This window comes from Lactuca sativa, chromosome 2 (assembly GCF_002870075.4).
Source record: "Lactuca sativa cultivar Salinas chromosome 2, Lsat_Salinas_v11, whole genome shotgun sequence".
In the NCBI taxonomy this organism is placed as follows: Eukaryota; Viridiplantae; Streptophyta; class Magnoliopsida; order Asterales; family Asteraceae; genus Lactuca; species Lactuca sativa.
This window is the reverse complement of record NC_056624.2, coordinates 99,220,951-99,233,523: the sequence shown is the minus strand read 5'-3', so window position 1 is coordinate 99,233,523 and position 12,573 is coordinate 99,220,951. Positions and strand designations below refer to the sequence as shown.

The 12,573-nt window shown below is 32.7% G+C and overlaps 1 protein-coding gene across 1 annotated transcript; it reads left to right on the top strand.

Moving 5' to 3' along the window:
* Nucleotides 1–2,401: 2,401 nt before the first annotated feature.
* Nucleotides 2,402–6,142, top strand: LOC111894256 (molybdopterin biosynthesis protein CNX1). Its single transcript, XM_023890334.3, has 13 exons — nt 2,402–2,616; nt 2,976–3,102; nt 3,225–3,355; nt 3,439–3,540; nt 3,797–3,880; nt 3,960–4,199; nt 4,280–4,455; nt 4,549–4,653; nt 4,752–5,057; nt 5,180–5,337; nt 5,407–5,513; nt 5,594–5,650; nt 5,750–6,142. The coding sequence occupies exons 1-13, from the start codon at nt 2,464–2,466 to the stop codon at nt 5,981–5,983; spliced, it is 1,980 nt and encodes a 659-aa protein (XP_023746102.1). The 5' UTR covers nt 2,402–2,463; the 3' UTR covers nt 5,984–6,142.
* The last annotated feature ends 6,431 nt before the right edge of the window (nt 6,143–12,573 follow it).

Sequence of the window (12,573 nt, the reverse complement as noted above, 5' to 3'; positions counted from 1 at the left end):
AGTAACTTGGTGTTATAAAACATATTGTTGTGTGTGATTTGGTGAGTGAGTTGAAGCGAGCATTGAGTCAAAGTTTATCCGTTCCTTTTATCCAAAGTAGGATAAAAGCGATTTCTGTGGGCCCCTCGATGATTTAGCGATGAAACCTAAGCGCTTGGCCAAGCCGGGACTAATTTGATGTGTTCAAATTGTAGTATGTTGTCAGTCGTCATAAATTTGAATTCGGGAAACAACACATAGACAGAGAGAATGATTTAGATCCATGTCTTAGTCTATACGATATCTAGAATGGAGGAATATAAGATCCCTTATCTAAAGGACACACGTATCTGATAGGATCAGAGTTGACAGCGACTTTAGAAAGCTATGATTGCAGATCAGGATCTGAAGTCATACACAAAATAGTTATTAGACTTATCCAAGTGGGAGACTGTTGGATTAGTGTCTAAGTCCATAACTATTTTGGTATGTACTTGACCCGATGGTGCATGGTCCTTTTGGGTTGCCTTCACCAAAGCAACTTGATAGGATGAATAATGGAGAGAAAGGATTAAATATGATTTATTAATATATTATGAGAATAATATATTAAAGGAGAAATCATACTGTTTAATTAATATTAGTCAAGAATTAATAAGAATTAAGTTTGTGACTAAAAGACATTAATTAAACTAAGGGACTAGAACTGTCAATTGTATGATAGTTGAATATTGAGCTAATGGACTCCATATTAAAGGAGTTGACGAATTCTATGGGGAAACCCATTAGAAATCGTCCCAAGGCCTTTAAGGAAGGAGTCCATGAGTTGCTTAGGGCTTAAGCATCCAAATTAGGGTTTCCTTGTTAGATAACCCTAATAGCCTCACTATTTAAAGAACCCTTATGCCCCAAAAACGTGATGAACTTGTTGGTTAGGGTTTCCACATGTTTTGGGCAGCCTCCTTCTCTTCTCTTCTTCATCCTCTTGCTCTTGGTGTTTGTGAACCATTAGAGGAGTGACATTTGTGACTCTAAGCTTTCTAAAGTCATTACAAGAAGGAGTTGAGATTGTTATTGCTATATAACAATCAAGGTATGATCTTAAACCCATTCTTATGTTAATATGATTACTTGTATGCTAGAACTGGGGTTTAAAGTCTTGGATGAATAACATGTACAATAGAGAAACCTAGATCCAAGCATTAGGGTTTGCATGAGCACATAGGATGTTCTTATGGCTAAAACCCATCAATATTGTCCTTGTATTCCTTTATCGTGTTGCGTGTACTACTTCTCTCTTCGAGGCGTTCCTTAAAGAGTTGTGAATTAAGATTAATAAGGATACTCTAAACTCGTTTCCTCGAGTTTGAGTATACTATCGCTATTTGTGTAATTAACAGTCTTTGATAGTTAGTTTTAGTTGAACAGAGTTACGACGGGTTCCTATGACTGTTCATCCCCAAAAAACCACGACGCTTCATCGGACATCGCAAATGTGTTTAGAAAGTTATGCCTGCTTCGACTTGCCATCAGGTTGTAGCTAGCAACCACATGTGAGAGTGTCAATCCCATATATATATATATATATATATATATATATATATATATATATATATATCCTGCTCACTTAAGATTTAACGATTATAGGTCGGCTGAAATTCTTTCAGCTTGTTGATGAATCGTGTCTCATCTAACTCTTGTTGTGGGGGCCTCCCTTGGTCGGTCGTTTTGTTATTCATTTTTGTAATTATACGAGTTACTTATTATATATATTATTTATCTTATACATATATAATAAGTGTGTTTTGCGTAGTCTAAGTATTTGGACAGAGTAAACACTATGTACCAAGCTTATCCAAATGGTGACCAACATAACAACTAGATATGATATATCCTATTAACGTGAATCAGTATAACAATTAGACATAATATTAACCTTAAAAGTTGGACAGAGTATCTACCGAGCATAATATCATCCTAATGTTATGAGCATAGTTATCTGAATAATTTTATATAATTAGTAATAACTATGTAATAGTTGCATTTTAATAGGTATAAAATAAAACGGATGATGTTTTTTTTTTTTTAAATAATAATAAATAATATACTTTACTATTTTAATTATAATAATCTTTTGTATTCTAAAAGTAAATTAATTCAAAAGTAATAAATAGTCATTATGTAATCCTTATTTAAAAAAAGTAATTAAAGATTATCATGTAATGTAACGAGTGAGTTGTGTAATAAGAGTGTTTATTTAATTTTTAGCCAACCCGTCAAAATAACCATATAATACTTCTTGAATCATTTCGCAAATACCATCTGTTACATTGATAACTATTTTATCGAATAAGCTAAGTTTTAAAAAAATAGTCAATGAGAATACACGTATTTGTTTTTATCTTTTTATTTAACTTAGCCAAAATGATTAAGGTGCAAAGTCAATCCTAGAGACTCTGGGCCGAGGGCGACACCGAAGTAAAGATGATTTCAGTAGACGAAGCTTTGGGGATAGTGTTGGATGTATCCAAGCGGTTGCCTCCGGTAACGGTGCCCATTCACGATGCTCTTGGCAAGGTCTTGGCACAGGACATTCGAGCTCCCGATCCTCTTCCTCCATATCCTGCTTCGATCAAGGTCTTTTACAACTCTTTCTAGCACACTGAAGCAAATAGATACATGTTAATCAATCGAAACGATCCCCAATTGAAAACCTATAGTTCCCGAGAAAAAAAATGTGGAGTTTGAGATCCTTTATATGTGTAACATCGTTACTTTATTTGTAAATTGAAGATTTGACTAGGAGTTTTTTGGTTTTCTGTGTTTCCCCAAATATTTATAGTATATTTATGTGGTTTATGTTTAGTTAAGCTAAACTGCGAGATTCATGGCTATTTCTTACATGCTTCGTGTTGCTAATTATCCATTCAATCTACTCATAGAAACTGTAAAAATACACTTAATTCAACACTTAAAAGCTGGATTTTTCATGTCAGGATGGATATGCTGTAATTGCTGCAGATGGTCCTGGTGAGTATCCCATCATTACAGAATCAAGAGCAGGGAATGATGGTCTTGGTGTGATAGTGACTCCTGGAACTGTTGCGTATGTTACAACTGGAGGTGAATCTTTATATCTTTACGTATGTCCCTGAAATTTTGTCATCTTTATGTATGTTCTTGTTTCCAGGAACAATTGCAAGAGTGTTCTTATTTTAATGAGTTATTATTCTGCTCTGTATCAGGACCAATACCTGATGGAGCTGATGCAGTTGTGCAAGTAGAAGATACTGAACGAGTAGAAACTGCTTCATCTGAACCAAATCGAGTTCGCATTTTGGTCAAAATTAACAAAGGAGTTGATATTCGTCCTGTGGTAATAACTTTTAACATGTTGCAATCATGGCAAAATATTAAAAAAAGAAAAAAGGAAATGCTCATGAGAACATTTTTAAACAGGGATGTGACATAAGTAAAGATGCCATAGTACTGAAAGCTGACGAACTACTGGGTGCTGCTGAAATTGGGCTACTTGCTACTGTGGGTGTTTTGACAGTGAAGGTATTAGTTTTGTTTGTGCAGGCTATTTACTATACTACCCTTGTGGTACAATTTTAAATGGCTTAAGGGCTGTTCCCCTTTTCCCCTCAAGTCTTGTATGGATAAAGTAAGTTTGTAAGTGACTAAATGACTAAATGAAGCATGTCTGGATAAAGTGTTGTATACATAGAGAATGTTTCTTTTCTCAAGACTAAATGACCATTTTATCCTTGCATTCTAAAAAACAAATTTCACAATTACCATTGTTATCATGCAGGTATATCCTACTCCAACTATTGGTGTACTTTCTACAGGAGATGAGTTGGTGGAGCCCACAAATGAGTCTTTAAGTCGTGGCAAGGTACTACTACACACTTTTCTAAATTATGTGTCAGTTTTGTGCAATTATTATATATTAATAGTAAGGTTTCCTTATTTAGATTAGGGATTCCAATCGAGCAATGATTTTGGCTGCTGCAATACAACAGAAGTGTAAAGTTGTTGACCTTGGTATTGCTGGTGATGATGAGGATGAAATTAGGGCAGTTTTGGATAAAGCACTTTCAACTGATAATCACAATGACATTGACATTCTTTTGACTTCTGGTGGTGTCTCTATGGGAGATAGAGATTTTGTCAAACCTTTACTTCAACAAAAAGGCAGAGTGTATTTCGACAAGGTAAATAACACGTTTTTTTTTGTTATTATTACCTTCTTCCCTTGATATATTTTGTGATTTAATAATATCTTCTTTTGTAGATCAATATGAAACCTGGAAAGCCTCTTACTTTTGCAGAACTCACAACAGAGAAGATGAAAAAAGTTGTTGCATTTGGGTTACCTGGAAATCCAGTCAGCTGTTTGGTTTGTTTCAACCTCTTTGTCATTCCATCAATTCGTAATCTTTCTGGATGGACAAATCCACGTCTTCCAAGGTCTTCTTTCTTGTCTACTTTATCACTTTTGATAGCATATATACGAATATGATCATTAAAACTAATTGATTTTATTTGTTTCACCTCTTACAGGGTACAAGTTTACCTTAAGCACTCTATCAAGACAGATAATTTCAGAAAGGAGTTTTGTCGTGCCATTATCAAATGGGAGAATAATGCTGGATTGGGCTTTCCAGGGTATTATTGTCTTTCACCCTTAACAAACAACCTACTTATATATATATTTTGTTTCCCATAATAGCAAACATAATCTTATACTTGTTTCTGTTTTCCAGATTTGTGGCTGAGGTTACAGGTCATCAAATGAGTAGTCGTCTCCTAAGTATGAAGTCAGCAAATGCATTGTTGGAATTATCACCATCAGGAAAAGTAATACCTTCCGGAAGTTTGGTATCTGCAACATTAATTTCTGATTTAAGTGGGTTTGCTTTGGGGCCTAAGGTATTATTATCATCAGATTTAGATAATCTAATTACACAAGAAGGACAAAGTACGACATCAATGAAAGTAAGTGGTGATTATAAAGTTGCTATCCTCACAGTCAGTGATACTGTTGCCTCTGGAGCTGGACCTGATAGAAGGTACTTTTCATATTATATATATATATATATATATATATATATATATATATATATATATATATATATATTTAACTGTTTTTATGAATCTCACATGATAATGTGAAAGTGAATTTGTTGTGCAGTGGTCCAAGGGCAGTTTCTGTTGTTGAGTCTTGTTCTGAAAAATTAGGAGGGGCAACTGTAGCTGCAACAGATGTGGTTCCAGATGAAATAGAAAACATCAGGGAGATATTGAAGAGATGGAGTGATGTGGACAAAATGGATTTGATTTTAACTCTTGGTGAGACTGATTTTTTTTTTTAATAATAAATAATAAATATGATCTGATATTAAAAAAAAAATGATATAGGTGGGACAGGGTTCACCCCTAGGGATGTGACACCAGAAGCAACAAAAGGTGTAATAGAAAAGGAAACCCCTGGACTTTTATATGTGATGATGCAAGAGAGCCTTAAGGTATTTTGATGAAACTATTTGTGAGGGTATATGTGTAATTTCATTTTCACTAACTGGAAATGGAAATCCATTGGGATTAGGTTACACAATTTGCAATGCTTTCGCGGGCTGCAGCCGGGATACGTGGATCAACACTCGTAAGTGCTTCTTGTTTAAATAAACCATTTTATCGATTTTCCAATTTAATCTTTCTTGTTTAATTAATGATTAAACATTCTTATTTGGTGAATGGTTAGATTATCAATATGCCTGGGAATCCGAATGCAGTGGGAGAGTGTATGGATGCTTTGATTCCAGCATTAAAGCATGCATTGAAGCAGATAAAGGGGGACAAAAGAGAGAAGCATCCACGTCATGTTCCTCATGCACATGCAGATTCAAAGGACGTATGGGAAAGTAGTTATCAGGCGGCTAATAATCATACCAAGCACGACCCGCCTTCTTCTTTGCACACTTGTGGATGCGAGTAATAAAATAAGTGTGTTGTGTGTAAATCAGAGAAATAAATTAAAAAGTTATTCAGAAATGAAGTTGATTTGAGCACAGATGAACCATTTTGCTTGTTAAAATGGGAAAATATGCCAAATTCAGATTTTAACCATTTTATATGTATTTTTGTTGCAAAATAAGTTTGTGCATTCATAAAACTGATGAGCTTATGATAGCTTATACTTTACGGAATCAATGAAACAGTAACAATCAAGATAAAATGCAGCTCATATATTTATTAATATTTCCAAATCTTTCTAGAGGAAACAGGTTTCTATTTAATTCTTCGCTGCTAAAACAAAATATCTCTAGGGGGGAGTATATAAAAGACACACGTTTCAACATAAACAAAAGCTAAAAAAGGAATGGTCCCACAATACAGACACGTTTCAACATAAACAAAAACGGATGGAACCCAAGAAAAAAAAGACCAAACTACCTCTAATTTGTTGGGTTAGTCTTTGGGCTTTTGCCTTCTTTGGTAAACCAAAAGGGACTGAGGCTTATCATAAACATATTAGATGTATTTGTAGGGTTAATCGGTTGGTTCAACGGGTCACGGTTCAAATCCAAGTAACGATCCAGAGGTGTTGAATCGAGTCAAGTTGAAATAACGGGATAAAACCCATGTTTTAGAAGCTGAACATAAGAAATTGTCAAGTTTGACCGGGTTTATGGAAGATTATGAGATTAGCATGTGCATTTTTATTTTAATTATAAATAGATGTATTATTTCTTTTGTTTTGTACCTCGATCTTTTCTTCATTAGAATATTGAAGCTTTTCCTTTCCTTGCAAAGTTAGTTTCCCATACATAATACGCGAGTAGTGTATTGTGTGTGACTGAGTGTTTCTAAGGAACCTGATCCAACAATAATATTCAGGTTTGAATTTGGACATCAAATTCGGACTTACTTACATCAGGCAGTGTGACACTGCACATATGACTTTTAAGGTTTTTTTTCATAGATTTGATAATTTTTTTTGGGTGTTTATTTATTTGTTTAACTATTAATGTTTTAGGGGTGTTTTGAATTACTTTTTTGAAATTCTTATGGACTTATTTTGGTTTCACACTGGTAATACAAGTTTTTAGTGTTTAGATAAAAAGATTTCATAAGCATTTATTGATTTAAATAATAATTTTTTGATAAGTTACTTCCTACTTATTAAATTATAGCATGAATTTTTGATATATTGTTTTATTATTACACAAAAAATAAGAGTTTTCAAACACTTAAAACAACTTATCAACTTATTTCTTTTTGATACCAGATATGCTAATCCAAATAATTTTTTTAACTTTGTTTTGACACCGAATAAGCTAATAAATACTTTTACAAATAAACATAAGTTGTTTTAAATAAACAATCCTAAACACCTTCTTAGTTTTGGTGTTATTTCTGTTCAATCACTTAGGGTTAGTTTCAACTACTATGTGTGTATTTATATTAATTTGTTGGTGTTATTTTTCGCTTTTTTTAAAATCCCTCTGTGTTGTGATTTATATGTTCTATGTTGGTTGTGAGTACGGCTGATGGTGGACATGGAGGAGGTGTATACATAACTTTTGTTGCAAAATAACCATATGATAATATAGAGTTTAGTGTTATTCTTGTAATCTTGTTAATTTCCTACAGTGGCTTCTCTACTTGATTAGCATATAAATATGATTTATAAATAGATGTATTCACATCGGGTAGTGCGACACTGCACATACGACTTTTAACGGTTTTTTTTCATAGATTTTTTAATTTCTTGGGTGTTTATTTATTTGTTTAACTTTTAATGATTTAGGGGGCGTTTGGAATTGCTTATTCGAAATGCTTATCGATTTATTTTGGTTTAACACCGGTAATAAATGTTTTTAGTGTTTAGATAAAAAGATTTCATAAGCACTTATTGACTTAAGTAATAAGTTTTTGATAAGTTACTTCCTACTTATTGACTTATAGCAGTAGTTTTTGATAAATTGTTTTATTATTACAAACAAAATAATAATTTTCCAAACACTAAAAACAACTTATCAACTTATTTTGTTTTGATACTGGATAAGCTAATCAAACAATTTATTTGAAACTATTTTTTACACCGAGTAAGCTAATAAACACTTTCACAAATAAACATAAGTTGTTTTAAATAAGCAATCCTAAACAACCTCTTAGTGTTGGTGTTATTTCTGTTCAATAGCTTAGGGTTAGTTCAACTACTATGTGTGTATCTATATTAATTTATTGGTGCTACAAGTTCGTCTATGTTGTGATTTATATGATGTATGTTGGTTGTGAGAACGGCTTGTGGTGGACACACAGGAGGTGTATACCATAACTTTTGTTGCAAAATAACAATCCAATAATATAGAGTTTGGTGTTACTCTTGTATTCACATCGGATCGGGTAGTGTGGCGTTGCACATACAACTTTTAAGGCTTTTTTTTTTTTTTTTTTTTTTTTCCACAATTTTTTTTTAATTTTTTTGGGTATTTATTTATTTGTTTAACTTTTAATGATTTAGAGGGTATTTGGAATTGCTTATTTTAAATTCATATTGACTTATTTTGGTTTGACACCAGTAATAAACGTTTTTAGTGTTTGGATAAAAAGATTTCAAAAGCACTTATTGACTTAAATAATAAGTTTTTGATAAGTTACTTCCTACTTATTGACTTATAGCAATAGTTTTAGATAAATTGTTTTATTATTATTACACATAAAAGAAGAGTTTCCAAACACTAAAAACAAGTTATCAACTTATTTCGTTTTGATACCGGATAAACTAATCCAATTTTTTTTAAACTCCGTTTTGACACTGAATAAGCTAATAAACACTTCTACAAATAAGCATAAGTTGCTTGAAATAAGCAATCCTAAACACCCTCTTAGAGTTGGTGTTATTTATGTTTAATAACTTAGGGTTACTTTCAACTATTATGTGTGTATTTATATTTATTTGTTGGTGTTGTTTTTAGCTTTTTTCAAATTCGTCGATGTTGTGATTTATATGTTCTATGTTGGTTGTAGGAATGGCTGGTGGTGGACACGGAGGAGGTGTATACCACAACTTTTGTTTTGAAATAACCATTCAATATTATAGAGTTTAGTGTTAATCTTGTAATCTTGTTAATTTCCTATAGTGGTTTCTCTACTTGATTAGCATATAAATAGGATTTACAAATAAACATTAGACTAATGGATACAATGAGGAAGACAATATTGAGTTTGGGAAGCTAAAAACTATATTTTTATAAAACAATTTATATATGGCAAACATGAGACTTTAAAAATAACTAATTTATTTTCAGACCATTGTTAAAGGATGTCATTAATGTCCAAATAAATAAAAATCATTGCCAGGTTGCACTAATAGCAGGGTCGAATCTAGATGCACACAACCTAAAATCAATGTATTTTGGCGTAAGGCACAAACTAGTCATATAACAAAAAAATATAAAAAGGGGGATTTTGTTTAGAATATTAATAACTAAAAACTGAATTGAAATAAAATAAATAAATTCAGTAACAAAATGCGTATTAGTTCTGCTACGACCTTCCTAATTATGCAATCAATCCAGATCTGATTATTTAAGATGTGTACCATCTAAGCCGGTACTGAAAACTACTAACAAGAGTAAGTTCTCTTGTACCAAATTAATTAACTAAAACAAACCCTTCAATTAACCTTAACTTTTTACTAACCTAATTAAACATGCTCTTAATCAAGTCAGAAAAGTAGCATTATGATCTGATTACAACTCCTAGCTATATTCAATACTTCTCACAAGCTTGGAAAGCGTGAAAATATGTGATTTTCAGTTATTAACAGAGTCGAATCCCAACACAGACTGTTACTCGTTACTTATTACCAACTTATTAAAAAAATTATGGATCTTAACAACTGATTAACTAGAATGATTTAATCATAATCAGGTGACCAGTCTGAAAAAAACTAAAAATCAAACATTCATTAAGCATAAAACTGAAACCACTAGATAGAATCACAAAGTAAAAACGAAATCTAATGATTAATCACATAAAAACACTCATCTTTTACAGAACCAAAAACTAGAGTTTTTAGCCAGACATGACTAAAAACGATCTAAAGCTAATAAAAAGAAATTAGTTCAAACACTAATTTTTGCGTTAATTAAATACATTGCTATTTCAGACCCATTTATCAAAAACATGATCATGTTTTTTGAAAAACACGATCGTATAAGCCTTTCAAAGTCTCAAAAGTTGATTTTCGTTTCGGAAAAGTTGTGAACATGTAACACAATTAAAAACACAACCGTGGAATGAAAAACACGATTGTGTAATCCTTCAATTCACGTTTTGGACTCGAACTCTTTGGTTCCAACAAATCTAACGTAGGCTCCAACTTACTTAGGTGTTTTAGCTTAATTAAGCTCCAAAAATACATCCAAGCCTACGTAAAAGTTTCGAAAAATTAGTTCAAAAATTGGCCTAGCAACCTACGGTGTCTCTCAATCCCTTAGTTATGGAAACTGTTACTATACTTACCACTACAAAGCTTGTCATTTTCAGACTTTCATTTTACACCTTCACATACCATGTAACTTTTTTCTACGTTTTTGAATTTCTTATTGAATAAAATAAAACTAAAACCTAAAAGTAAAACATTTTTGGGTTTTTTATTTCTTCTTTTGTAATGCAGAAAAGAAAAAATTAACAGAAAAGTTGATTTTTAAATTTTTTTTAAACATAAATGCAAAATTTTGATTAACCTTCTCCCCAAACTTAAAATTAAGCATTATCCTCAATGCTCAAGAGGAATGGACAACTCAGTATGACATATATAAGTTTGCAACTAGGAAAGACTGTGCTTGGTATGTTGCAAACAAATTTGATTATTTGACGAAGCTTTCGGAAAAAAAAATTGCATTTCAACAATTCGGAAGATCTTCTGATTTCCCCAAGCTTGATTGGAGTTGCGTCCAACTATTATTGAAAAGAGGAAAAGTAAAAACTACACGGGTTGCCTCCTGAAAAGTTGCCCCTTTTTAAAGTCGTTGACTCCACTTTGCCCCATCAGATTCTTTAATCGGTATAACTTGGGGTCTTCATGGACTCGTCCTCTTTTTCTTTAACTAGAGACCTCTTCAAATATGTCAAAGTTTTTGAATCTGGAAGTTGTGCAGTAGACTAGAAATCTTCAGATTTTTATCAGATAACTCTTTTTTAGCTTCTTAACCTTTGTTATTTTTCTCATCTTCAGTGATGGAATGCGACTTTATTCCTGAACATATGACATGAAAATCCTTGAGTAATTTATGTGGGTTTTCATTTTCGAGGCCTTAGAATGTGGTAATGAGATGTATTAACTCATGTTTTAGCTCAAAATTCTAGGCATAAGGGAAAGTAATGCATAAAGGTTGTTGAGGAACGTCTTGGGTGGCCCACCGTGTGAGATTTCTCTTTACAGTATCCCCAATGGTTGTGGTGGTGGTGGAAGAGTTGGAATCAAAATCGAACAATTAAATATTTTCAGATTTTTCTGAAGGTAGTGGGTAATGTATCTTTGCATTGCGAGTAGTTGACGATGGTGGTGCGCTTGGGTAGGATGAAAAAATGGGTTCTGGTTCATTCCACAAGGGACTGTCTTGTGGGTTAATTTTCTACCAGGCTAAAGACGATGATGAAGCTGGAGAACCCGTTGACTATTTTTGTAGTTCCACTTCTTTCTTCAGTTTTCTTATAGTCTTCTCTATTTCTGGATTGAACTCTAGTGGTGTACCTGTACGTGAAAATCTTGGCATAAAAAATATTAGCAATACTGTGTCCCTGACAAAGACGCCAATTTGTTAAAACGCGTCGTTGACGTCTAAACAAATAAAAATTATGTTGTTGGTTACACTAATGGGTATCACAAGAAAGCAAGGTCGAATCCACACACACACAACCAAAAAGTCAATGCCACTTTGCGCAAGGCACATACTAGTCTTATAACAAAAAATATAAAGGGGGGGGGGGGTTGTTTAAAATATTTATTAACTAAAAATTATAGTGAAATAAAATAAATAAATTCAGTAATAAAAAGCATTTCATTTATGCTAAGACTTTCCTAATTATTGATGTGTGTTAGAAATCAATAAACGGCTCAATTGATTAAGAAAAACCTGTAAAAGACACACGATCTAAATAAGATCTGATTGGCTCAATATAATATATGAAGAGTACAAGAGAGAGAATACAATATGTAAGGACTAAATGTTCGAACCAATACCTTTACTCTAAGTACTTACCCTATTTTAGGGTACTCAAACAAACAAAAAATACAAGGGACAAACTTGACATCTCGAAACTATGTTGCCTTATAAATAGATATCATGTCGAAACTAAACTACTTTCGACACTTACAGACACGGACAACTTTCGACTTCTCAGTATATACTTTTGAACCAACATTCTCCCCCTTATTGAGAAAATTCGAAACGTCAAGCTATCATATTCAATGTCTGCAAAAGTTCCCCTCAAATCTCCATGTAACATATAATGATCTTTCTGATTTCAGCCTTGTCTTCATTATCATTCTTCTTGCACTTGTTGATTCCA

Excerpts from the sequence above, each read along its gene's own strand:
- LOC111894256 (XM_023890334.3), top strand. The coding sequence starts at position 2,464 with ATGATTTCAGTAGACGAAGCTTTGGGGATAGTGTTGGATGTATCCAAG. Across the intron at positions 3,103-3,224 it reads TGCGTATGTTACAACTGGAG|GACCAATACCTGATGGAGCT; the intron begins GTGAATCTTTAT and ends GCTCTGTATCAG. Across the intron at positions 5,514-5,593 it reads TGATGCAAGAGAGCCTTAAG|GTTACACAATTTGCAATGCT; the intron begins GTATTTTGATGA and ends CATTGGGATTAG.